Source organism: Hippichthys cyanospilos, chromosome 4, assembly GCF_059441005.1.
Source record: "Hippichthys cyanospilos isolate Australia breed blue-spotted pipefish chromosome 4, RoL_Hcya_1.0, whole genome shotgun sequence".
Lineage (NCBI taxonomy): Eukaryota > Metazoa > Chordata > Actinopteri > Syngnathiformes > Syngnathidae > Hippichthys > Hippichthys cyanospilos.
Window position 1 is genome coordinate 2,537,181 of NC_142372.1, and position 27,563 is coordinate 2,564,743.

The 27,563-nt window shown below is 38.6% G+C and overlaps 1 protein-coding gene across 2 annotated transcripts in view; it reads left to right on the forward strand.

Annotated features, from left to right (window-relative positions):
- Window positions 1-2,900: 2,900 nt before the first annotated feature.
- lmo7b (LIM domain 7b) overlaps window positions 2,901-27,563 on the forward strand; it is a 30,447-nt gene continuing 5,784 nt past the window's right edge. Inside the window, exons 1-19 of one of the 2 annotated variants that reach the window (XM_088412787.1) lie at window positions 2,901-3,140; window positions 5,466-5,536; window positions 7,182-7,251; window positions 8,600-8,706; window positions 9,379-9,409; window positions 11,570-11,683; window positions 11,756-11,903; window positions 12,792-12,930; window positions 14,830-14,995; window positions 15,720-15,871; window positions 16,050-16,233; window positions 16,842-17,378; window positions 18,916-19,152; window positions 20,307-20,421; window positions 21,042-21,182; window positions 26,057-26,082; window positions 26,437-26,544; window positions 26,618-26,689; window positions 27,080-27,210. In XM_088412787.1, coding sequence (XP_088268913.1) covers window positions 3,072-3,140; window positions 5,466-5,536; window positions 7,182-7,251; window positions 8,600-8,706; window positions 9,379-9,409; window positions 11,570-11,683; window positions 11,756-11,903; window positions 12,792-12,930; window positions 14,830-14,995; window positions 15,720-15,871; window positions 16,050-16,233; window positions 16,842-17,378; window positions 18,916-19,152; window positions 20,307-20,421; window positions 21,042-21,182; window positions 26,057-26,082; window positions 26,437-26,544; window positions 26,618-26,689; window positions 27,080-27,210 — 2,618 coding nt within the window. In that variant the 5' untranslated portion in view covers window positions 2,901-3,071. The remainder of the gene's footprint in view (window positions 3,141-5,465; window positions 5,537-7,181; window positions 7,252-8,599; window positions 8,707-9,378; window positions 9,410-11,569; window positions 11,684-11,755; window positions 11,904-12,791; window positions 12,931-14,829; window positions 14,996-15,719; window positions 15,872-16,049; window positions 16,234-16,841; window positions 17,379-18,915; window positions 19,153-20,306; window positions 20,422-21,041; window positions 21,183-26,056; window positions 26,083-26,436; window positions 26,545-26,617; window positions 26,690-27,079; window positions 27,211-27,563) is intronic. The other variant, XM_088412788.1, reaches the window with a different exon arrangement.

A 27,563-nucleotide genomic window follows, 5' to 3' on the forward strand; every position in this document is an offset into this window, starting at 1 on the left:
ATGCTTAAAGTAAATATACTTCAGTACTTCATTGACGAGATTAATGCATTACTACACACACACACACATACACGTGTTGTTGTGTTTATGTTGTTTTGCCTCCCTCTTCAGGAGTTTTCAGGTAATCATTTATATATATATATATATATATATATATATATATATATATATATATATATATATATATATATATATATATATTATATTACTTTGTCTATTAAGATGTTGGTCTCTCTTCCTCCTCGTCCTGGGAGAACGGCCTGAACACAAAGTGTCCCTCAAAAACCATTTTGAACCATCAGGGGGCGCTTGATTCTCAGTTTAGCGAGTCCATGTGTTTTAAATGAAGCACAAAGTCCGAAATTTACACAGTAACTTCAAGCAGCGATGAAATCTTATTCTAGTTCTCAAGGACAAGCTTTTCCTAATGTTTATAATCATGGCAAACGGTGGAGTGTAGGTCAACTCGGCCGCTAATGATCTCAAATGCGAGTCGCATGACCCTAATGACTTGCTAATGCAGTCCCTCCACAAAGTATAATATTACTTGACTCGCATTTTCTCATGGTGTAAAATATCGCATGCAATCTTGCATGCAGATATATCAGGTTATTAATGAAGTGGCGCGGATGAAAACGGATAATTGCATCGCGTATATAGCAGTGCAACAATATCTTTAATGTGTTTAACCCTTGTGCATTCATTTTAAAAATACTACTCTCGCGTTTTTTGTACCAATGTGGTACCGGCTTTTGAGGGCGGGATAATTAACATTTTAAATGATTTTTTTTTCTTTAAAACCACTCAATGTTCAGTGGGATGACCTCTGTGTTTACATATGTAGTTTTTTATGAAATACAAGGCAAAACGGACAACTTGAAAAAGTGAGTCATGCTCGCCGCTTTTCCCCCACTCATACAGAGCAACTAAATCAAGTTAGTGTTTTCGTGTAGGAGTTGACTCGAGGACAAAAAAAAAAACATTAAGTGTTCTTTGGCGCCACCTACTGTTTTAAAGTGTTACACACACGTCATTCGAGAAATTTCTATCTGTTCTATCTCAACCCCCGCGAAAGAGCTTGGTTCAAAAATCGCAGGAAATGCAATCGAACACATATATTTAACATCCGTAAAAAAAAAAACATGGATTATGAGTGTGGGTATGTCCAACCTGGTACCCATCATCACATACGTCGTAATTATTTAAGACGCCAAGCTGCAACAGTTTAGAATTTGCAGCATGGTTGTATATTGAATTTTAACATGATTATATAATTAGCGTCAGATTTCAACTTTTTTTCTATGCCTTCTCTTTTGATTTCACAAAGAAATCATCGAAAAGGTCCCAAATTGGTTCCGTGTATGCACGAGGGTTAAACCTGGTATTTTGTTTTATATTTCATAGAACGTGGTTTGACAAGACAGAAAATAGTACAAAGATTTGACACCACTTTTTTCAGATTTCTACACCTACATGGGTACTCTTGAGTAGTTATCAAGTTCTGTAATTTCCGCATTATAAGGCGCACCGATAAGCATGAAATTGTCTCAAAAGCTGACGGTGCACCTTATAATCCAGTGCGCCTTATACAGAGCATAAACCGAGAGTTTTAATTTTTGCCGGATGAAAAAATAAAATAACTTAATCGCTATGAAAATTCTTCAATTTTGACCTTGGATTTCAGTTATAAATGTATTTTCTTACAATAAAAATGAAAAAAACTTGATTTCCCCTTTAAGTAGTCCCCCTTCTCCATTGTGTACGTCTCACATTTTGGGATTGTGTTTATCCGTGAGAAATTGAGATCATTCTATTCCACTCCACAGCGTGAAAGTGCCCAAACAAAGTCGTTGTGAAGGAGAGTTGCTGTTGATGTTCCTGGTCTTGATAATGGTGATGACAGAAGATCTAATTGAAAAGCGTGGCAGGATTGCATCCCTCCTCTAATACAAGGCCCAAGAGAGCATGCAGATGGAAAATATGGGATGCAACTTCTTCAAATGTCTGTGCTTCACTTCCCAAAGCAGACTGTCATCATTGTCCATTTTCGACGCTCTGCCAGCTCCAATCACCTTCCCTTATTGCACAATATAGCAATGAAGCTCTCACCCCCCCCCCCGCCCCGCCCCTCCCCTAAATGATTTTCCATGCGGAGTTACAGCAGCATCTACTGGTAGTTGGATATAACGCAACAGATGCCTTAAAACAAAATGCATGTGGATGAAATCCAGTTCACGTTCACTTTTAGATTGCGTTTCTCTTTTTGACGCACAGACCTTCAAAATAAATGTCAAATAGTGCAAAATTCGTTATGAAATAACTTCTTTTTTGGTTCACAATATAACCCAACATTTTTCTTATATTGCATTAAAAGAACGGCAATATTCTATCATAAAAACGACATTTGTTATCGTTGCTAAAATACATGTTTAAAACTTGTAAGATGACCAAAAATAAATGAATAAATGATTAAAAAAACGATTAAATAAATGGATACAATATACAATTAAAAAATAGATGAATCAATACATAAATAATTATTATTATTAAATAAAAAAAACGAATGAATAAATAAATATATTAAACAAAGCAATTAGATTTTGAATAAATAAATGTTTTTGGTGTTTAAAAATAAATAATATTCCATGGAAGGAAAAGGTCATGATGTAATTTTGGCACTTTCGGCCCTCCATAGTTTGGTGGTGCCCTCAAGACGTGCAAATGTGTTGTTATACCCAAAGAAGCCACTAGGGGAACTTGTTCCTCTTCACTTTCCATTTACAAACTTTTCCCGTGGTATCCAAATGGGCGTTGACGAATTGGTTTGAGGTGACAGGCAGGAGCACTTCCTTCTTTTTTTTTTTTTTTTTTTTTTTTAAACTGGACGCCAATTAGCGGGGAACTCAGAGGTGAGCACTTGGCGGTGCCATATTCAAACGATCTCTCCACCTTTGGCGCATCTTCCATCTCATCGTTTTGTCCGACGAGGAAGCAACGTGTTGCCAATGTTTGTGTGGTGAACGTCTCTGCGTGTTATTGTTGTGCAATTTGCTCGTTGAGTGCCAAAGCAAATGGAGTGGCGCCAGCAAAGCACTTTCAGCTGCGCAGATGCCTTCAATGAAGCTCAGCGTTGGATTGAGGTGAGATTTCCAATCGGCGTTTTGTTTGCATAAAACATCAGCACTCACGCTGTCATTTCATTCATTCCGATACTTAATACATGTATTATGTTGAGAGGATGCGACAAATTGGACAAAGCTTTTTATATTGACATAATTAGTCTTGGAAATGATGTTTGCTGCACCGTTAATGGAGAGCAATTGACTCGTGCAGATTTGCTCACGTGACAAGTTTGAATGTTGTAGAAGTGGCTTCAATCAAGCGTTGCACATTTTGCAAATGTTATACTTTAACCTAGGGGTGTCAAACTAAAATTAGCTTAGGAGTCACACGGAGGAAATCTATTCTCGAGTGGGCCGGAATGTTAAAATCATGGATAGAACTTTAAAGCGATTGATTTCAATGATATAATTTTTTCCTGTGTTCACCAGCCTGGGCTTAATTACCTGTGTATTGTGGCGATCAACCGGAAATATATTGTTTGAATTAATAATAAAGATGAAGTTAATATCTTGCATTTTGGTTCCCTGTATAACCCAATATAACATTTTTCTTTGCATTGCTTAAAATGAATGGACATTTTTCTAAAAGAAAAGAAAAAAATCTTCATTAAATGCATATTTGTTATCAAACACACAAGATGAACTATGAACTATGAACTAATAAGCGAAATGGAACAAAAAGGAACATGCTCCAATCAAAATATGTGGTTGTACAACTTTTCAAGGAGTACAATGAAGTGCAAATAAAATGGAATTCCGCTGTAGTGCCTCATTTTAAACACTGGGTGGCACCAACATAATGACATACAGTAGATGACAGAGGTTGAGGAGTCACGAAATAGTCATGATGTCATCTCAAGTATGGAAGTGCGTTAACTGCTGGAATGTAGATATTCTTTTTTTTTTTTTTTTTTTAATGCTTCATAAATTCAGTTTGCGGGCCGGATTAAATCTCCTCGTGGGCCACGATTCGGCCCGCGGACCGTATGTTTGACATCCCTGCTCTTCTTCTTTTGAGCTGACTGCTGTTCAAGCATTGCGCATCTAAATTATACTATAACCAATCAATTCAATGTTGACTTATTCTAAATAGGTTGTCAGTTGTCCAAGTGTCTCATAATGGGAATGTGGACAGTGCTGCTTTGGCAGGAAGCCCGTGCCAATCGTGTGTGTGTGTGTGTGTGTGTGTCTCGCAGGCAGGCAGAAATCAGGGCGTATTGATTTTAATTAGTTGGTGAATGTTGTTCTATTCTAAATGGTCCCTGTGCCAAACCCCATCAAGAATTTGCTAATAATGCTTTGTGTTAAACCGTGGGAGGAGACCATTTGGACTCAAAACATGACATTGTTTTTCGCTCACTGCCCCAACTTGAACGCTGGCAGCGTAGTTTAATGTTGGCTGATCTGTATTGGATTTCCATAGCTTTTTGGTTTTGTTTTGTTTTTAATAAACGCTGTAAGTTTGCAGCCATCGAATAGACTGTTTATAATATAGCGTATCAGTCTAGACTAGTCTGATACGACATATTTATTCTGATTAGATTGCTTTGATATGACAAGAGTGGTTAGCATGTATGCCTGGTTCAATTCCCTGTGTGGTTTGCATGTTCTCCCTGTGCCTGCATGGGTCTTCTCTGGGGACATTCCAAAAACATGCATGCTAGGTTTATTGGACACTCAAAATTGCCATTAGGTGGGATTGTAAGTGTGAATGGTTGTTTGTCTGTGTGTGTCCTGTGATTGTTTGGCAACCAGTCCAGGGTGTCTAGCTGGGATAGGCACCAGCAAGCCTGTGATCTTAGTGAGGAGAACCGGCTATAAAAAATGATCCTATTCAACTTATACATAATTGTCATGTTCAGGCAACATTTAGTAAACAACACATAAGGAAGGAAGACAACAAATCCTTTTTGCTCGCGAGGAGAATAAACAAAGGTGCGTAGTTATAGCTTCTTACTTCTCTGACCACACATCCTGTTGAATGATCATGTTGTATACAACTGAATAAAGGTTTTAATTCAATACAAGTACATATAACTTGCGTACATTTATTGTAAATTTTTTACATATTTAATATCTGTAAAACCCTTTTGGAAAACGTCTTTGCAGTTCTATGTTATAGTTATTCCATTAATCGACACATTAAATAGATGCACACATTTGCTTCACCGGTGGATTGCCCCCTGGTGGCTAGTCAAAGAAAAACTGCAGATAATTTGCAGTGGACTATAAGTCACAGGGCTCAAATCATAAGAAAACGTTGTGGCTTATCGTCGGAAATTTACATTGCGTATCTCGATGTTTTGAATCACACAAATTGACTTTGCTGTTTTGTATTTTTAGGAGGTTACCGGAAAATCTTTTGGCTGCAGTGACTTCCGCGCCGCTCTTGAAAATGGAGTCCTGCTTTGCGAGTGAGTCATTGCGGTTTTCTTTGAATATGGCAACATAGCAACTACATGTCAAAGCTTTTAAGACATCTTTCTCCATTTTGGTCAGCTTTTGGGAAAAACACAAAATTGCGCCACTAATGGCACCGTGTAAAAGGATATTTTTTTTCAAAGTTACCATAACACGATTTAGCAATAAGTTATGTTCCAATTATTTGTATATTTGTATCCGAATTGCATGTTTTTAAGTTTTTTTTTGTTTGTTTGTTTGTTTTTGTTTTTTTTAGTCAGGCCATTCATTCTCAGGTATTTAAACGCACTACATATTTTTTTTTCAATTATTTTTTAGTTAGGCTAAAGAAACTGAAAAAGGGCCTCCATAAAATTATCTCATTGTCTAATTTTAGCATTTAGCAAACCTTTAGCATTTTCATGGGATTTATTAAATTGACGTTCCTGCGATTTTTGCAACATTCCATTGAGCTGTGTTCAAACTATGTTAGCAAACAGAACATTATTTGACCTTTTTCACCTCAAGACAGTAGGTGGCGCTAGAGACCAGTTAAAGGGTCATCGTCACAAAAGACAGACCATACCATTTTTCAATTTTTGGTGCCTGTTAATAAATTTAACTTAAATATGCATGGTTGAGCTGATGCCACTAAACAAATTGACTGGTTGAAGGAAAAAAAAAAAATATTCATCAATAACTTTAATTATTACGCCTTTAAAAGCATTTACAAAATTAGGGAAGAAAATGCGATGATTGCAAAGTGTGTGCACAAGGGTTGAATTCATGTTGCATTTGATTTGCTCTTAATTTGAAAATTAAGTCTACAGTGTCTCTCACGGCATCAAAAAGCATTCAATCAGATTTGCTGGTAACAGCTGAAACACAAATTTTCAAAAAATTTTTGTGGGTGTTAATGAATTTGACCTACTTATGTATGGGTAGAACCGACGCCACTGAACAATTTGAGTGGCCGAAGGGAAAAATAAATCATAAATAACTCATTATTATGACTTTAACTGCATTTCCAAAATTCGGAAAAAAATGCAATGTTTTCAACGTGTGCGCACGAGGGTTAAATTCATGTTACATTCCATTTGCTCTTAATTTGAAAATGAAACGGACAGTGTCTCTCACGCCATCAAAAAGCATTCGATTAGATTTGCTGGCAACAGCAAAAAAAAAAAAGCAATGTTTTCAACGTGTGTGCACGAGGGTTAAATTCATGTTGCATTCCATTTGCTCTTAATTTGAAAATGAAACGGACAGTGTCTCTCACGCCATCAAAAAGCATTCGATTAGATTTGCTGGCAACAGCAAAAAAAAAAAAAGCAATGTTTTCAACGTGTGTGCACGAGGGTTCAATTCATGTTACATTCCATTTGCTCTTAATTTGAAAATGAAACGGACAGTGTCTCTCACGCCATCAAAAAGCATTCGATTAGATTTGCTGGCAACAGCAGAAAAAAATGCAATGTTTTCAACGTGTGTGCACGAGGGTTAAATTCATGTTGAATTCCATTTGCTCTTAATTTGAAAATGAAACGGACAGTGTCTCTCACGCCATCAAAAAGCATCCAATTAGATCAGCTGAAACAGCGTAAAAAGTCAGTACCATTTGAGAAGCACTCATCTATTTCATGTTCTTCTTTCTCATAGTCTAATCAACAAGTTAAAGCCCGGGATCATTAAGAAACTCAACAGACCCGTGACTCCAATTGCTGGCCTGGTAAGTTTGAGATTTCCCGATTTTCCTCGTGGCCGGTATGCCGATTTCACATTATGGAAGTCACCTACTCGCCAGAGAATCCTGACATTTGTTGCGGTTCAGTCCAAAGCCCGAGGACAAATTATTCTGCAAATTGGATAAATCATCCCGATACGCCTTCTCGGGGTGATGACCCAACATCGGAATCTGTTATGTTGTTTTTAGCCGCGTTTCGCTTCTTATTTTGGCTTGGGGCTGTGTACGCGCTTTAATTCAAATTTCTAGAAGCACCCAAAGCACGCTGAAGGGGGTGTGTGGGGGGGGGGGGGGGGGGGGGGGGGGGGTGAGGAATCAATTTCTGCTGAAAGTTGCGGTTGAGATGTTCAGGGTGAGATAGGGTACAAATAATCGACCCATACATATTAAACGCACGCGTTCCCACAAGCAATTTGTAATGTGCACTAGCACGCCTGTGTACAATCCACTGATAACACTTAGCAAATAGCACCGTTACAAATTTATTTTTCAGCAAATGCTCACTTTTGACAGCGAGGTATTAATTTATACGGTGATACCGCCACTTAGGAAATTAATTCATCCCAGCAGGTGTTTAGTACTTTGAATATTCCATAAGTAGAGGCGCATTTTACATGTAAATAGGCTAATCGGTTCAAAGTCCCAAAAAATACTCCTAAACCCTTTTAAATGATAAAAATTCACCAAAAACTGTAAGATATTTATGATAAAAATGCATTGAAAACTATGACAAATGCATATAACAATAACAGTGCATAATAATTATGGAAGTACATCATCTAAAGAATAAAAAAAGAACCCTAGTAAACATTTAATTTAATTAATAATTGTAGCAGTTGACAATATGAATGCAGTTCATTTATCTGCCTTGAGATGGCGCAGGTGTGTTTGAATGCAGAGACCTTTTTAGTTTGTTTTATTTGTACGTTTCTATTTGACATTTTCAGTGACCTAGGCGTCATTTACAGGTCCACGGGAGCAATGGAATTTATTTTTGGATCATTTTTAGCATTTAAGTTAACTTTAATTTAGTTTGTGGTCATGCAAAGTGCTTCCTGTTTGATGTTTAGCCCACTTTTCTTTCATGGACAATATTTTTCAGAAGAGGCCTTTAATAACCTGAATTTTTAGTAACTATAGACGTTCGTAAGTAGAGGCACCACCGCACTACAGTAGCTTCTGTTCTACGTGCCTCATAATGCAGTGCTTCCTATATATGAAACCGGTTTTAAAAGTTGTCGAAGTTGTGCCTTATAGTGCGGAAAATATGGTAATTGTAAGTGACGATATGTTGCTTCACTTGCTTATGCGTTTTCTGGGTTTTGGTCCACAGGATAACATCAATGTGTTTCTAAAAGCTTGTGGGAAACTCGGACTGAACGAGTCTCAGCTGTTTCACCCAGGAGACCTGCAAGACTTATCAACTCGACCAATCGCAAGGTGCTCTTGGCGGCAGTAGCCATCGATCGAATATCGACATTTTGAAAAAAAAAAAAAGTTCGGATAAGCTCATGTTCCAAACGATTTGCTCTTAATTTGAAAAGAAATGAACTTTTCTTATAAAAGCTCTATAAATCATTCATTTACATTTGAAACCAATACAAACTCTAAGTCATAGCCTTATTTAACTTATGTATCAAACACATAATAATAATAATATTTTTTATTAGCAAAAATGTATTTATTCTTAAACTCAACTTTATGGAGAGTTTTAAACAATCTATATCACAAAAAAAAGTTTTATCCGATGACAAATATATTTCATGTACATTGAATACTTTTACAAACATATTTTGCCACGTCCTGTCGACTGGAAAAATCATTATGTGCTGACCAATCACAGCTCAGCTTCCGAATGCTACATGACCAACAGTTGAGCTGTGATTATTTGTTGATAAAATATTAACATTTTACTGCTGAAAATGTCTTAAGTTCATGTTCCTATTAATTTGCTCTCAATTTGAAAAGAGAGGTTCTCCACCCCTTTCAAAGCACCAAATTAGATTTGCTGCAGAAACCCTGTTAAAATCTCACATTAGCCCCAATTAATAATCCTATATGTAGACATGGACTGCGGACAATCTTTTTTTTTTTTTTTTTTCTTTTCTGTAGGCGAATTGAAAGCAGTCGAAGACTCAAAAATGTAAGTAAGATCTTTTGCTTTATTTTTCCATTTTAGTTTCGTCCCGCTCCAGTCTAATGTACACATGATATAGCTGCAGTGTTACTATTTTCATTATTACCGAATGATATGAATTGGCCCCTTTTTTTTTTTTTTTTCCTCGCGGCAGGAAGCAAGCGGTTGATTGCAAGGCACATATGAAAGGACGTTCCCACTGTTATTTTACATGTTTTTCAGCCGATGGAGCTGCCGTTGCGTCAGAAGCCTCATTTGAATTCACACACTGGTTGACCACATGCGCACATTAATGAGGCTCTTTGTTAGTGCCTGGTCTCTTTTGAAAAGGGCCGTACCCTTTTTTTTTTTTTTTTTTTGCCTTTCTATTAGGCAATTGGGGTCAATTTGTGTCCATTGAAATCCGCTTATACAGTATGAAGGTATTCTTTCATGCGCTTTGAATACACGCGGTATGTGCTGCATGCGACTGAATCTTTTGTTTCGTACTCGAGATGTTTCAACATGCTAGGCCGCTACTACCGAATTACGGATCTCAAACGGCTTTTTTGAATGGCTAGAATTTTTCTATTGGAAAATTAATGAGCAGGGAAAAAAAACAAGGACGAGAATCTGGGTTGTTTTTTGGTTTTTTTTGGAGGTGGGGGTCATGCACGTTTGCACTTGCACAATTATGCCTGCGGTTTGCATGTTTTTGGTTTCACTAGTTGTATTGCCGGACCAATAAAATCCCAGTATAAATGTCAATAACTTTTAAACAACTACGTCATTTTTTTTTTTTTTTTTTAATACTGTCCAAAATAGTACAATCGTTCTGATAGTGTGTTAATTAAGTCTGACTAGCTCCATCTATTGGAGGGATAATGCAACCCCGGCTGCTTCTGTAGCTTCTATTCTATGCGCCTTATAATGCGGTGCGCCCTATATATGAAAACTGTTTTAAAATATGCAATTCATTGAAGGTGCGCCTCATAGTATGGAAAATATGATCGTCCAAAAACAGATGGACACAAATGAATAAGATGCATAATACTGCTTCTGTAGCTTCTAATCTATGCGCCTTATAATGCGGTGCGCCCAATTAATGAAAACGGTTTTAAAATATGCAATTTATTGAAGTTACGAGTTAGAGTGTGAAAAATACGCTAGACCAGAAACAAATGGACACAAATGAATAGGCTGAGCACACTTTAAACATTCACAGTATCTTATTTTTATTTCTCCCCAAAAAAACATTACAATCATTTTAGTGTTGTGTATATCAAGATGTCTGCAGTATGGTGCGTTGGACTCCCTTGACAGAGGGTTGCAATAGTCGCACATTTTTGCACAATAACGTTTGATTTGAAAATGAAACAAGCAGAGCATTTGCCAAGGTCTTTGTCGACAAGCTTCCTTTTCACTTTGACTGGGAATAACTCGAGAAGGGAAATATTGTTTTGTCAAACCTAAGGCAACGTTCGAAGTTGTCATATTTTGCGGCAGCTTTTTTGTTTGTTAAAAGAGTAAAGAATGACTTGTGAGCTTTTCATAGACTTTCTTCGCTTTCTTCTTTTTGAGGGTTTTTTAAGTTTTTTTTTTTCCATCTGCCAAAAATGTGGATTTTACAAAAGCAGCAGACTTATTTTTTAACACACTCACAATCCTAGCAAACTGAAAATAGCATTTTTTTTTAGGCTGATGTTGATTTTTTTTTTTTTTTTTTTTTGGGGGGGGATACTGATTAATCCCCTGATTAAATTAAAGTATGTTTGTAATTAATTTAAATGTAATTAATCGAAAAAAATCAAGATATTACACCTTTGTTCCAATAATTGTATTTAATTTGAATGTTTTATCATTTTATCATACTGACTAAAATGACATTTGTTTCCTCAAAAAACCTTGTTTACATTTTTTAATTGTTTTTATATTGTTTAACAAAAACAATAATTGTTTTTAAAAAACAATTGTTTAAAAAAATGCATAGACTGGCGCAATGAAGGAAGTCCTAAGGACATTAATTTTTGTCATTCGTTTGTGTTCCAAGTTTCTTTGTTTACAACTTTGTTTTTTTAATTTAGGATTGAAAGTGTGGATTTAAAAGAAAAACACGTGAAAATACGTCTTTGGGGTTCATTGAGTTAATCGGTCAGGGCCTAGTAAATTTCGTCCCTTCTATTCCAGGTTCTTATCACAGTCTACTGGTTGGGACGTAAGGCCTACCTTGATGATTGCTACAATGGAGCTCATCTTAACTTCAAGGCCTTCGAAGGACTTTTGGGATTAGCTTTGTCCAGGGTGGGATCCGGTTCTTTGCTTTCCCTTTTGTGGAATGGAGCAAAAAATGCTCACGCTGCGGTCTTCCGTCAGGCCCTGGATGAGGGCAGTAATGCGTTTGGGAAAGACGGCGCCTTCCAAGAGGGCCGTCATCCAGCGGGGAGGACGAGCTATAAGAGGGAGAACTCCGTGGACAGCTTGGACTCCACGGATTCCAGACCCGCGCATGCAAACGGCGAAGGTACGTATTTGGAGATGTCATTCTTGTAAATCGCCTCTTACACCTACCAAAAATCAGCACGTTTAGTAGGAAATTATTAGAATAGGCAATTTCTCTTTATTCTTTTTCGGAAGCCACACATCATTGACATCTATGAGGACACAAACTTTTTTTTTTCCCCAAAAAGCAGCTTGTCCCCATTTTTTTTGTTTGTCGTCCAATTATTTTTAAAGGCGGCTCCTTGAGTCGATTCTGCAAGCGCTCGTGATACCGCATCGCTAGTCTTACGATTTTGTGTACGAAAACAATCGTCGTCCAAATTTTGCACCGTATAAAACCATTGTAGTTACAATTTTGGAGTTGCCTTTTAAAATGATTTATTGCATTGATTTCCCCAATTTTTTGCAACGTTCTGTTGTGCGGCGGCAGCAAAGAGAAAATTCTTTGACTTGTGTTTCACCTCGGGACAGTAGGTGGCGGTAGAGACCAGTTAAAGGCTATGTCTTAAAGTGTCCTCATCACGTCACAGACTACAGAGGAGACGATACCATTTTTCAATTTTAATATAATAAATAATAATAATAATAATAATAAATGAAACCTACATATCTATGGATAGAACTGATGCCACTGAAGGGAAAAAAAAATCATAAATAACTTAAATTATCACTCCTTTAAAAGCATTTACAAAATCTCGTTTGCAAAGTGTGTGCGCAAGGGTTAAAGTCAAGGTGTTACTTACAAACTAATCGAGCGAAAAGCTTCTCTTTCATAAATTGCAAAATAAAATGACTTTTAAGTCATTAAAATGTCAGTATCGGCTCACTTTGGATTGCAATGCCGGAAACTCTAACTGTCCTTGTCCCCGCTCGTTTCCAGTCAAATGCAAGCCCTCATTGTTTTCTCAAGGTTGCGGAAGCGATGCAGAAGCCGAGCAAGTATTTCGGACGGAGAACGCGCAGGAGCCGCCTAAAGGCTTCATCCCACCTCCACTCCCACAGAGGAAACTAGCGGAGGAAAATGAAAAAGGATGGACTTCATTTAGCAGGTAGCGCATGACTTGGGACAAATGGGGAGAAACATCTGCTGTTTAGTCACTTTTGGCGTTCTACGACTTGTAACAATTAAATCCCAATTCAGTAAGAGAAAATTCCACTCCCCCTCTCACTGCAGTGCCTAGAGAAAATGAATAACTATAAACAAATTGTATTCGTATACCTAAATTTGTATCCTTTCACATTTTGCAAAAGAAAACAAACAATATACATTTTTAAATAATATTAACATTTTTTATAGGGTTTATACAGGTTACAGGTTAGTATGAAACTGAAACCGTTTCTGGATTAATTTTATAAAATTGTGCTTTCTTTTCTATATATATATATATATATATATATATATATATATATATATATATATATATATTCAAATATTTTTAATATCAGATTTTTGCTTTGTACTGTTTTTTTTCCATGAAAAAATGCAAAATATGTATTTTTCCCCTCAAAAAGTGTAATAAATGAGAACTTTATAGGGACTTTTGTTTGGTCATTACTTCGTAAAATCTCCGATTTTAATCCAGTTGTATTTTTGAAGCGATTCATTTTTTTCTCATACTGCAATATTGTGACACGATCAATATTTTTATCAAATTAAGAGTAAATTGATTGGAACATAGAAACAATGTACAGTATTGCTTAATTTCGTTATTGCAACTCCTTTGCAAAATGCAGTATATTTTTGTTTTGAGTTTTATACTGATGCACATTGTAATTAGCGATGCAATTTTCACAGATGACCCAGAAATATAACAGATGACGAAATATGATCTACCTTAAATAGGTCGTGGTACCTTGAGGCCTATGTAGTTCCGACCAAACACCTTAACGATACTACCAAAATGTACAAATCTATTCGAATTCGCATGTGAATTTGTGTCCACATATTTCTAGTTATAAATAATGTAAACATCTTTTTTTTTCCACGAGTGAAAATGTACGGCTTGAATGGCATGGTTAGCAATTAAAATGCATTTTGCTTGGTGGAGTGGAATTGCTCCTTTTGTATGCTTCTCTGTGCCCATTGCAACATAATGTTGCGTTACATCCATATTCCCTTTTATCTGACGAAAGCTTATCAAAGAAGTTTCTGGTTTTGCATTTCCTTCATCATAACTTCCCGCATTTGGGTTCTACTCAGCGCGTTCGCTTTTTCTTCGTTAAATTAAAAAATTCATAGATAGTTGTCTTCCTGTAAGGCAGTCCTCAAATAGTGGGCCATCAATGACGACAGGGAAAGGCTTTGTTTTTAACCCGTGAAATGTAATTGCAATAAAATAAGGATCTGCATCATTTATTTTATATATTTTTTGGATACCCTGAAGCATTTTTTTTTTCAGTTTTAGATTAAGTTGTAACCTGTATAAGCGCTGTGAAAGTAGTAGTTTACAGTTGTTGAAAGTTGACCAAAAGTAAAAACCAAAGTAAATCATGTTAAAAGGTTTTATGTATACTAGTATATATTTATACTGTAGATATTTTCTGCACTATAATGTGTACTTAAAGGCCTTCAATATTTTTTCAAAAGCTGACAGTGCGCCTGATCATCTGGTGTGCATAAAACTCATACAGCGTGAGTTTTCAGTTTGGGGCGATTTGACAAATAACTTAATCGACATGTAAATTTTTCAATTTTTACCTCTGCACTTCGGTTAGAAATGTATATTTTCTAATTAAAATGTTTATAACACCCTGTTTAAAATTTTGATATGCAGCTCCATCTAGTGGATGCATAGTGCAACCCCGGCCACTACTGTAGCTTCTATTCTATGCGCCTTATAGTGCATCGTGTATGTATATATATATATATATATATATATATATATATATATATATATATACATGCATGTTGAAGAATGTTTGTTTGTTTGTTTTTTTCTGTGCAATAGGAGCAAATCATTGACTGACATCCCAACGGCGCACCCTTCACAAAAGGTTCCTGGAGGAAATGATATTGTGGGCAAGGGCCAGGACGCCGGTACAGGAAAATGGCATCAAGACAGGAAATGGAGGAGCCACAGTGCTGCCAGAGACAGTGAAGTTCGCTGGCAAGACGTATGTCAAATCATCGTTACGTTTACTTGCCTTTAAAGTGATTCGAGTGAAATTGGACTTTAATGCGTTTACAGCAGGGATGTCAAATTCTGTTAATCTCCGGGTTCACATAAAGTTAAAAAAAAAGTGTATAATTGGGGAATTACGGTAAGTGGTCGTACAACTTCTTTTCGAGGAGTACAGTGAAGTGCAAAGAACCATTTTGGACACTGGGTGGCACCCACGAAATGACAGAAGAAGTTGAAAACTCACAAAGAAGAAGTCATAATGTCATGTCAAGTACGTAAGCGATGTGTGCCACATAAAGTTAAAAAATTGTTTATTTGGGGAATTGCGGTAAGTGGGCGTACAACTTCTTTTCGAGGAGTACAGTGAAGTGCAAAGAACCATTTTGGACACTGGGTGGCACCCACGGAATGACATACATGACAGAAGAAGTCGAAAACTCACAAAGAAGAGGTCATAACGTCATGTCAAGTACGTAAGCGATGTGTGCTAACTGCTGAGCTGTAAATAAAGTAAGTTTAAAAAGAAATAAAAGACTTATCGTTTATAATACAATGCCGAATGTCTGGCAATGGCCCAGACAGCTTCTTCACCCAGCCCCAGCTCTTTTGTTGTTGGTTGTTTTTTTGCACTCGTTTTGTTGTTAGTTGCAAATTGCAGTGCGTTTTCCTATGTGGGTCACGGCGTAGAACTTTTGAATCATGTTTGCCCGTGCCAGGCCTTGACAAAATGGAAGAACCATCGCAAGAACTCAAAGTCCAATCTCCGCCGGAAATCTCTTGACCGAGAACACGTCATTAACGAGATGAGCAATGGAGCCGTGCCCGACCTTGAAAAGAAGGAAAACCACCACGGCGCGCAGCTAGAAAGGTAAGTCGGCGTCGGAAAAGTCCGAAGCCGGCCGCCATCTGTTTTCTAACTCGCGCGAAAGGCTGCTGACCTCACTTGTCTGTATACCGCAGTGAACTGGAGTAATGTGACACATCCTCCATCTTTTCTGCTGCCTTCATTACTCTGACTTCTCTTCCATTACATACCGATTCCCCAGTGAGCAGCTGTCAGCACAAAGGCGCAGCGCTGCCCCGCGCTCGCACTCCACTTCTCCTCCGTCAAAGTTCTCAAGCTCGGTTCTCCGGACGCGTAGTCGAGCTCCGCTGGTTCGAAGCTATGCCGCCGCGGTGGCCTTTAGCCCCGCCTCTTCTCAAAGCAGCCCTGACTTTTCCCCAGCACAAGTAAGTTTTCAATCATGGACAGTTTTAGTGGTTATTGATACCGCTATATATTTTTTTACCCGTTACACAGTATTTTGACCATTTTGGGTCATTTTTTTTTCTTTTTTAGCCAAGGGATGGCACTCTCCTGGTAGTGTGATAATGAAGCGGTCGCGCCATGTGGAACTTTGACATTTTCTCACCGTCTGGGTGAAATTTCAGCCCCCTATTCTCTTCTTTCAATGCTTTCCCGTTGGTGTGAAATTGACGTGTAAACTGTTTAACCGGTTATCAGTGTGGGATATGATGGTGCGCTTTATAGTCTAAAAACTACGGTAATCTAAATGAGCGTGTCCTGCACGGATGACGTGTAAATTATAGGAGTGGCACCTGGCGGGGTGCACTGGTCCCACTTGGACCCTACTCTGCCTCCACCAGTGCATTAAGTGAAGCTATCTGCTTTGCCTTGGCAAAAATTGGTGGGACTGTCTCCGTTTACGTCAAAATATGTGCGAGGGATTCCAAATGTTTGTTCGAAGAATGATGTAGTGTTAGCTAACACCTCAAACGGTTGCAATCCATCAGTCATTGTGGTAAAATGTTTATTTCCTGATTTTTGTCGTCATCAGGCTCAATCCACCGAAGCCAAGCCTGCCTCCGATGACGTAATGGGTGCGGGGACCCATTTTGCGTCTTTGGCAATAAACGTAACCACGGCAACGCAGGAAAAAGCATACGGCTTCCATACCCAGTTCAAAGTCCAAGACATTTCCGCTCCTCTTCATCCTGGAAGTGATGTTGCCAAGTCAGAAAAAGACACAGGCCAAATCTCTTCTTTGGCTTCGGTTTCTCAGAAGGACCCCGATTTGGCCTGCGCCGTGGATGTCTGTGATGCTCTAGGAGACCTTTCTGACCAGAAGGCCTCGTTTGAGACGGAGAGACATGAAAGCCCTTGTGAAATGTCAGGAGACAAAAGCAGATGTCAGTCAGGCAGCAGCAAAAAGTACTTGAGCAGAGCTTCTTCCTGGTCGTGCTCGGCCAGCCTTCCTCGCGGATTTCGACGCTTTGAGGACTCCTGTCGCCTCTCGTCTGTCATCGCCGCTCGGCCCTTCGGGACCAAGCAGGCCGGGATGTCAACGCTGCCGACGCCGTACAATGTGAGCGGAGTAAGTGTACCCCTCCCCCCCCACTGTAAACTCATTCAATCACAAAGACGTATTTTTATGGGTTTTTTTTTTTTTTTGGGTCAGAATTTCAAACCCTGATACCTATTTTTTTTTTTTTTTGGTCATTTTCTTCAATTATACTGCTAAAGAAGAGTCTCAAAAGCCTGGTGCAAAATTAACCACAAAAATGATTAAAAAATAGATTGCCTTCAGTAATTATGCACTAAAGTAATTGATCAATCTAGTCTTTTAGTAGACTGGTGTCAAACTTGAGGCCGGGGGCCACATCCGAAAGTTATGTAAATATATACCATGATTTTTTTTATTGGTCTGGCCCACTTGGGAATTGATTTTCCTCCGTGTCCCGCAAACTAAAATGTGTTTGACACGTTTAATTTAGTACTAGCCATTTGAAGTTCTCCTTTAACCAAACACTTGGAAAAAAAAATGTCTGGACCCCTTCAAAATGTAAAAATATGTCTTTGAGTAAATAGGGTACAGTATAATTTACAGTTTGTTTGCATACATTTTTACATCTGTAATATTTACTGAAAGCGTCACTTGATTGTTTATTCTTACCTTAGTGTGTGCATTTATTCCTTGTGATTGGGACGGCTCATATTTTACGATTTTCAATGTAGTCCTTACTACGATGCATGCAAATAAACAGTTAAGGGCAGGAATAAAACATTAGTCGTGTATTTGGGATTTTTTTTTTTTTTCACACCTGATTGGCTACTAAAAAAATGACTGGAGATGTCCAATAACATCTTTTTTCAGACTAATACTAGTATGGGTACTTAAAGGGACAGTGTGTAAGATTTAGACTGTTTTTCATTAAAAAGGAATAAATTAAATGATTATACATTTCAAAGACTTGCAAATAAATGTGTTCTTAACGACCAACAGTGTGTTTTAAATATAATCATAGGTGTAGTTATCATGAAATGATATTAATTAGGGGGTGGCACTTCTCCGGAGGCGGCCATGTTTGTTATAGCTACGCACAATGGTAAATGCAGCATCTCCCGCTGTCTGTAAAAAAAAAAAAAAAAAAACAGTCAATGTTACACACTTTCCCTTTAACCCACAGGTGTGGAACTCCAGTCCTCGAGGGCCGGTATCCTACATGTTTTCAAACTTTTTCCCTCAAAAACACCTGATTCAAATGATTGGGATCATTTCGAAGCTCCCGCAGAGCTTGCTAATGAGCTAATTATTTGAATCAGGTGTGTTGGGCAAAGAAAACCGGAAAACATGCAGGATGCCGGCCCTCGAGGACTGGAGTTCCACACCTATGCTTTAACCCATGCAGATACAACCGGTAATTTTTATACTTACTCGTTAATTTTGACAGGTAACGAGTACCATGCGCATGGATGACCCACTTTCGTCCGCGTGATGCGAGTTATCTACGAGTTTCCCCACTCAATTATATATACACTGGTGTCAGATGACGGAAAAAGTCTTTGTTCTCAATCTGCGTTTATAATGTTGGCTGTTTCTGATCCACCGCATGTAACATGGGTTGAATCAGGTCTGCGACAACCGCAGTCTGATGAGCTCCAGCGAAGGAGAAGACGCTTCGTCCCCACCCGCTAACGCCACGCTCAAAAGACAGACCGCCACGTCCTACCTAAGAGTACAACAGCACAATCCAGCGCAGGCGCTCGACCGCGTCAAGCAGACTTTCCACACCAGTTGCAATCAGCTTCAACCCCAACAGGGCGAAGGCGCAATTCCGCCAAGAAGGGCCAGCGTTGACTTCCCCGGGGTAGGTTGAATTATTGCTGCTTTGACATCAAGTCGAATCTTATTGAATCAAACAGCAGTCATGAGGACGGATCAAAAGTATAACAGTGAAAGCGCCCATTGATCATAGTAAATGAGCCAGACCTCAATGGAAAAAAAAAAAAAAATCAGAAGCAGTGGAGCAGATTTTGCATTTTAGTTCAACGGATTGGACGCCTTGAGATAAGAGTTTCATTTGTTGACCGCGCCCATTACTCCTTGCACATTAACTCTCATGTCTCCTCACCTCACCGTTGTTTTTAAAGAAATTAGGGACGTCAAAATGATATTTTTTGCATCTGCCGCTACAGTCCCCGTTTGTTACGGCTGCAGTGTTTTAACGCTTTAGATACGACATATATAACTCAAAACGTTCAGCGGTTACGGTGATTTGGACATGCGTCATTTCCTGCCTCAAGCCTCTCTGACGCAGGACCCCCCCCCCCCCCCCCCCCCCCCCCCCATACCATAATCTTTACCTCAGGAAAGGGAATTACCTCAGCAATGTTTCAACTCTTTAGGTACTATAATTATATCAGTGCAAACCGTTCAGTAGTTACGGTAATTTGGAAAAACGTGCGTCATTTCTTGTCTCATGCCTCTACGACTCAGCAACCCCCCCCCCACACACACACACACACACATGCACACAAGTAAAAATACAAAGCTCCATTAAGGCGAGTTTCACGTACAGTTGCAATTTCAAATTAAGAGCAAATGAACTGGAACATGACGCTAATAGTGTTAGTGGCCCCTTTGCGAAATGTTCTTGCAGACGCCCCGGAAATAAAACGTATGAGGTTGCTTGATCTTCTGCAGTTTCTGAGAAAAATAAGCTTTGAGGTAGCACTGCAAAAGCGGTTCCGAAGTTGAACGTATAAGACACGAATTGCACATCAGCGCTCTTCATCACGTCGATTCAAGACTATTTCTCAGTTGGTACATCATGGAAGAAGGTTGAGAAACCCTGCGGCTGCCCAACAGGATCCATAGTATCTGCTCACCTACTTTAAATTGACTATAGTGTACCTCTGCAGGTCCCCTTCGAGTATCTCATTTCCGTTCGGAAGCAGATGAAATTGGATCAGTGGGTATCAACTTGAAGTGTGTGTGTGCGTGTGTGTGTGTGTTTTGCAGGTAGACCACAGAGACATGAGGCTTAGTCTTGCTCCTAAAGCCACAAGTGGACCAGACTTTGTTTTCCAGCCAGCTTGGGAAGCTACTGCAGCGACAATAAAATGTATTCAAACAGGTAAAATATTTTTCTTTATGGTCAAATTTATTGAATCACCTCATGACTACAAAAGATGTATTTTATTGCATTTCCGGGATTGGTAAAATGATGCATTCGAGATTTGATTCTAGAGTCGTGTCTAGCGTTGTGATTCAGCAAATCTAATGTATTGCTTTTCGAGGCCAAGGCAGGAACAGTATGTTTTCATTTTCAAATTGAGAGCAAATTAATTAGAACATGAAGATGTTAGACTCCTTTAGAAAACTTGTTGTGCTCAATGACACACACACACACACACACACATATATAGTGTGGAAAACACGGTAGATTATGGACAGTGGATTTATTGGTTTCGTTTTTTTTTTTCTCTAATTTTCCTTTTTGCAGAATGACAGTTGGTGTTGTGAATACCTGGGGACAAAAACATCAACACAACAGTGGCAAAAAAATAACTTTTTTTCTTTTTTTTTTAAGAGTAGAAGAAATTTCCGGTTAGCGCGTTACCATTCTTGTTCCCGCCACTTATTCCGCCATTTGGTTCTCAGCAAGTCATTTCCAAAGCGCGTGCCTTGTTTGCGTTTCTCCGCCCGCGTCCTTATCCGTCTTCATTTTCTTCCCGGCCGTCCTTCTCGCGGCAGGCGGCCCTGCGGAGCTCCGCCAGCTGCGTGCAGATGACGATCTGGCAGCGCGCGCCAGCTCCGGCCCGTGGGAGGAAAACGTGGAATCGGCCCAGCAAATTGGCACTCTTACCATGGATCTTCAACGCTTTCAAAAAAGGGGTGAGATAAATAGCGGAAGCCTCCTCGCGTCCTTTACACTGCGATCGCGTCTAAATTGTTTTTGTTTGAAGACGGCGTCGTTCGGAAAAGACGCCAAATTGGCCTCGGTTGAAAAACGATGGCGAAACGAAGCCTCGCGAAGCGCTTGCGATATCATTTTACTCCTGTAGAAGGTGTTCTTTCTTTTGAAGATAAAAGGAAATGCGTTCGATTTCCAATGCATCTTCAAACAATGAGTGCCATCTAGAGGAGTAAAAAAATATCAAAAGTGCTTCATGAGGCTTCATTTTCCAATCAGGAGCAATTAATTTTTAGTGTGATTGTATCTTAGTACATTTGGTTCCCAAATAATGTTTTAAAGCACTCGTCCACTTTTTGGACATTTCCAGCTGTAGATAGTTTGTCTCTAATTTATCTGGTCGGGTAACAACCAATCACTGCTCAGCTGTTGGTCATGTGACGTTCACAAGCCGAACGGTGATTGGTTATGATTTTTACCCGAGTTGACAGTTGTTTAAAATATTAGTTGTACATAAAATACTGATAAAATTGTGTGATAGTTGTGGTGTTTACTCGTTTGTCATTTTATTATTTTTAAATTTCAATATTTAATACTTGTTAGAGTTAGTTAGAATTAATTTTTGACAATTACTTTTTACAGCTAAAAACGGGTAAATAAATTCTGCTGGTATCAGCAAATCCAGCCGAATGCCTTTTAAAGCTATGATAGGGAAAGTTCACTTATTTTCAAATCAAGAGCAAATTAATTGGAATATCAAGCAACATATTGCTAAAATGGGTGCTAGTCTTCTTTGTAAAATACATGGTTTTGTTCATGGTTTTATGAATAAACAAAGGCCATTGTCAAGTTTTTTTGGCAGTTTTTTGTCTTGGATTTTGTTTCTCTCAGATTTTAACGTGTGGCTGTATATTTTGAAAGCTTGATAATTAGTATCTTTTTTCGGATGAAGATAAACACAGTGTTTGTTTTATAATTACCCCGTATCTACACAGTAGTTAAGGTATTGCTATATAATGATTCCAAGAAATCCTCAGTTTTGTAACGATGCAATTCTTCTCTTTCATAAATAGAGAAAACGACTTCATATTAATGTGCAAAATGGCGACATTTATCTTGCCTAGCCGGGAGATCGGCACGCCTAACCGAATTTCTCTTATTCACTATTTGGTACGTTGCAGTTTGAAGAACGGGAAAGGTCTCAGTCAAAGGGATTAGTGACAAAAAAAAATATGTATTCCTCCCGCATTTGCCCTTCTGGCACGACCAGAAGGTTCTGGTTGACCGTTGGCGGTCAAAATCCGGTAATTGCCGCTTCTCAAGATGGAGGCGGGCAAGCTGAAAATGAAGTGAAAATGGGGCCGACGAGACGCTCGCCGACGGAACGCCGGCGCCGTCGTTTTTGCCGTATTGGTCCTTTTGAGATTGCGCGGCGAGTCATTCAAAGGACACAATTGACGCCCGTTTACTTTTCTCGCGCCGCGGTCTGCCGTCGGCGCCGTTCTCGTCCGTGTTTGTCTGCGTTTAAGGTTGGACGGCTGTCGATGCGGGTTGCTTGGCAACTGTAATCTGTAGCAGTTTATAGGGACGTATGTGTGAAAGTAAAAATGAAAACAAATATTATTGGCCGTAAAGTGAAAGAGGATATTTAAGATGTCCGGTTGAAATCCCAGTAGAAAGACACATTTCTAAATAGGAAAAATGCAAACTATTAAGTCTCTCCTGTCAATATTTTTCCTCATTAAAATATATAAATATAATAATCACCATTTATTTTGGTCAATATTGAAATTGCGATTATTCATCATGTTTGATCAAACATGTCTTAGTGCCCTTTTTTTTAAACAATCAGGTTCAAGGGTTGATACTCGCAAATAATAAGTAAATTATAATGGCAAAAAGTTGGCACACGGGGCAACACAGCTAAAGGCAAACCAATGAAAAAAATGAAACCTACCTCAAACCAAGCGTATGATTTACTTTTAAGCAAAATGTAATCATTTAGCAGTCAAAACGTCCTTTTCGTTCATTTCAAACCAAATTTATTCCAAATTTTTGCCGATTGGATTTTTCGAAATGGATCTCAATTGACACCTAGCGTGTTATATATTAGGAATCAGCTGAGAAAATCAACACCATTTCACACTGGTAAATATTATATTAGGGTAAGAAAAGCAGACGCTTCTTGCTTTTAGGTCTAATTATTCAATTTTTATAGATAATAACCTTCTGTATAGTCGGCGTGGCGAGGGACGTCAAAGGTTTTTCTCTTTCCTGGGGCGTGCTTTGAAAAATGTTTGAGTAGCACTGCTCTAATCACAGTTAAGAGTTTTGCAAATTTGGGCTAATTATTATTGTTTGCTTGCTCTAAGGCACAGGTGTGGAACTCCAGTCCTCGAGGGCCGGCATCCTGCATGTTTTCCGATTTTCTTTCCCCAACACACCTGATTCAAATGATTAGCTCATTAGCAAGCTCTGCAGGAGCTTCCAAACGATCCCGATCATTGGAATCAGGTGTTTTTGAGGGAAAAGGTTTGAAAACATGTAGGATACCGGCCCTCGAGGACTGGAGTTCCACACCTGTGCTCTTAGGAGTAGAAACAATCTCTTTCACTCACTATTATTGTTGACAGAGGACAATTTTACGAATATAAATATAATTAAAAAGAAACATTTTATACTTCATTTTTTTTCACTTGAACACACTTATTTTCAAACAAAATATCGAATCCGTATTTGGTAAATTAAGAAATGTATACCATTTTGTAATAGTAAAAGTAAATAAATACATTGACATTCTTTGAATTATTCTTGCTGGTAAGTCGTTTAGATTTGTATAGTTCTTTTCAAGGGACCCATTAGCGCTCACAAATGTATTAATGTAAAATTACCGAATGTTGTCTCGTTTCCTGTTTCCATGGATTCCCGTTGGCAAGGCTCTGCAGGGTTCAGCTCGTGGGTTTACTTATGCGGTAACTTTATGATGTGGTTTGCACTGTGTGAAAAGCTGTTAAGACTTCTTCTTAACGGATATTGAAACTTTTGTTTTGCTGTGAGACGCACGCAATAAAAGGAGCCTGATCAAATCCAATTTCAATTCATCCAGACTGGAGCAATAGTTTATTTGAAAAGCATTTCCCTGCAGTAGCATTAAATAGTAGCTATATTAGCGGATTAGCGCATTGATTTTTTTTTTTTTTTTTTTTCCCCCTCCAGATCCTGGATTAGTAGTCAATGGCTGGCTAGATCTTTTAACGTGTAGTGTCTACAGGGTTTAAGGCAGGGGTGTCCAAAGTTTATTCTCTTAAGGGCTGCATACAGAAAAACAGAAATCACTCTAGAGCTTAATCATGCAAGTAATTACATATTTGTCTTTATAATATACTGTGGATAAAAATGCTATGTACAGGCTTTCAAGGTGATGAGCCAAATTAAGATTTTAGATAGCATTGCAGCCCATGTCAAAGTGTCATTTTCTTATGTGCTGCGGGCCGCTAAAATGTGGATGGTGGGCCCTAAATGGCCCCCGGGCCATAGTTTGGACACCACTGGTTCAAGGCTTCTTTTATTGAGGTGCTGTTAGACACAAGTACTAACTGACTGGGTCGCTCTAACCTGTGCAAAGGCCTAAACTTAATCTCCCTTGGATGACTGCGATATCGATTGCTTTGGCCTGGATTCTTCCAGTGATGTTTTAGCGCTGAATTGATAGCTAACCTTGAATTTGAAGCTGAATATTAACTTTTGCATCTTTGATTTTGTGAAAACACATTATGATTTTCTCAAGCCGTCTTTTTTTTTTTTTTCCTCCCCCCGATACCGATCAGCTGAAAATGTGATCCGACACGTGATAGGATCTGAACTTTGCCGACATTTTATTGCTAAAAATGGTAACTTAAATGAAATATCCCTTTAAGCAATTTATACACAGATTCTTTTTACCAGTGTCTATTTTTTGCACAAGTACGATTACGTTTATATTTAACCCTTGTGACATTTACAAATTATGGAGAAAAAGTCATAAATGGGGAAAAAACCAATAAGGTGATGATTACAACATGTACAATTTCAAAATGCAACCGTTCTGACATTTTTTTGTGTTTGCAGCTAGACGTGCGAGATTTTGTGTACAGAAATGATCATTGTCCAATTTTTGGACCATATAAAACCATTACAATTTTTGAGATGCAATTTAATAGGATTTATGACATTGATTTCCCTGCAATTTTTGCAACTTTCCGTTAAGCGGCAGTCAAACCATGTCAGGAAACAGAAAATGATTATTTGACTTGTTTCACCTCAAGTCAGTAGGTGGCGGTAGAGACCAGTTAAAGTGTCATCGTCACTTCACAGGCTACAAAGACAGACGATAACATTTTTCAATTTTTTTTGTAGGCGTTAATAAATTTAATCTATGTACAGTATGTACGGATAGAACTGATGCCAGTGAACAAATATTCATAAATAACTGATTATTATGGCTTTAAAAACATATACAAAATTTGGAAGAAAAATGCAATGTGTATAGTTTGCAAAGTGTGCGCAGAAGGGTTAAACTGATTTTGAATCGGTTCATTATTTTTGTCAGAATATGTGCCTCGGAAAGTTTTTTTGTTTGTTTTCATAAATCGGACTTTTTTTTTTTTTTTTTTACCCCATTAAAATCCTAATTGCCAAAAATGACTGAATAAAACCGGGAGATAATTTTTCAAGGTTATTTTTCCGGCCCAGCCCGTCTTCCTCATCATTTTGTGTGGCATGGTGTGTAGTGATTAATGATCTGTTTACTAGCAAAGAGTGTCAAATGTTTGTTTTTTTTAATTGGCACTTTTTTTTTCTTTTTTTTTCCGCACAGGAGGCTCCGAATCAGCAATATCAGATGTAAGTTTCTACCATTTTTTTTTATAAAGATGGGAGTGTGTATGTGTGTGAGCGTATGTGTTGTTTTTACTACATGGTTGGGACTAAATCCCTGCTAAGTTTTTTTTTTTTTTTTTTTTTTGGTGGGGGGGGTCATTTTGGTGAACCCCCACAAGTTCCGATGTCTTTTTGAGGGTCAAGACTTACTTTTAGCATCTATCATTAGTGGCTTAGCGTGTTGCGCAATCTGTCGCGATGTTTAAGATTGGGTATAGGGGCCCGGAAATGAATGATATCAATGGCGTGCCCCCACAATGATAGAAAACCCCCACGTGCGTGAGTGAGTGAGTACTCCCGTCCGATCCGTCTGTGCAGCTCCAGGTGCCATCGCTCACCCCCTCCTCATCCAGCTGGTCATGGGACCACCAAGGCGAGCACAGACGTCAGCAGAAGTGGCAGGAAGAACAAGAGCGCCTCCTGCAGGTAGAAGCTGTCAGCAGCAGCCCGTGAAACCGGAATAGCGGCTGAGATGTCATGCGCTTGTTGGCTTGCTCAGGCGCAATATGAGCGGGATCAGCGGAGGCTTCGGGCCGAGTGGCACAAGGCAAAAAGCTCTGCGACTGAGGAGGTGCGTAGGAGGCCGTCTGTCTGTCTCGGCCTTTTTTCTTTTACTCTTCCGCAAAGGATGCGATTGCTCTTTGAAATGTGTATTCTCTTTCACCCTTTGCTTGTTTGTGCTGTCAAACATGTCATATGTCATGTCAGACTTTTAATTCTCCTCAAATGGACTCCTGTGATCCTCGCAAGAACGGTTTAATCAACCATTGTTTGATGAAATTCACTTATTTAATACCAAAGTTACTTTTTTTTTCCCTAATAGTCCATACATTCAATCCCTGATACTTGTATAGAATTTTTTTTCAAGTGTTTGGCTAAGGAGGGTGTGTGTTTATGATTTCAGCATACGATCATTACAGTATCTCATCATTTGTTTCTAAAGAAATGTCATTTATTTCAGAATAACGTGGGAATGTGCAATGCCGGAGGGATTCATCGTCATGGTTTGACAAAAATAAAAGAGCAGAGGCCCCAAGAAATCGTGTTCGAACCTCAAACTGGCACACACGTGAATTTGAATGACAGAGACTGGTAAAACCCTGTTTGTTTCTCACGTATATGATGCTGTATATTTTATGTAAGTGTGGAGCTGACCATTTGGAAGTTATTTACTCAATTTAATTTTGTACATACTTTTATTTTGATTTACAGTCGTACCTCAACTTACGTCTGACTGCACGTTAGCCAGAGGGCGAAACAACATAACACAGGAACTAATTCGCATGACCTTAAACTGAATTTACATGCTCAATAATATCCAAAACTAACTTTTTGCGATTACAGGCTTGTAAATGATGCCTAGATCAGTGGGAAAGTAAAATAAAAACATACAGATAAAACGACTTATACAGGAGTTGCATGCCCCACCAACACACCAGCTCCAT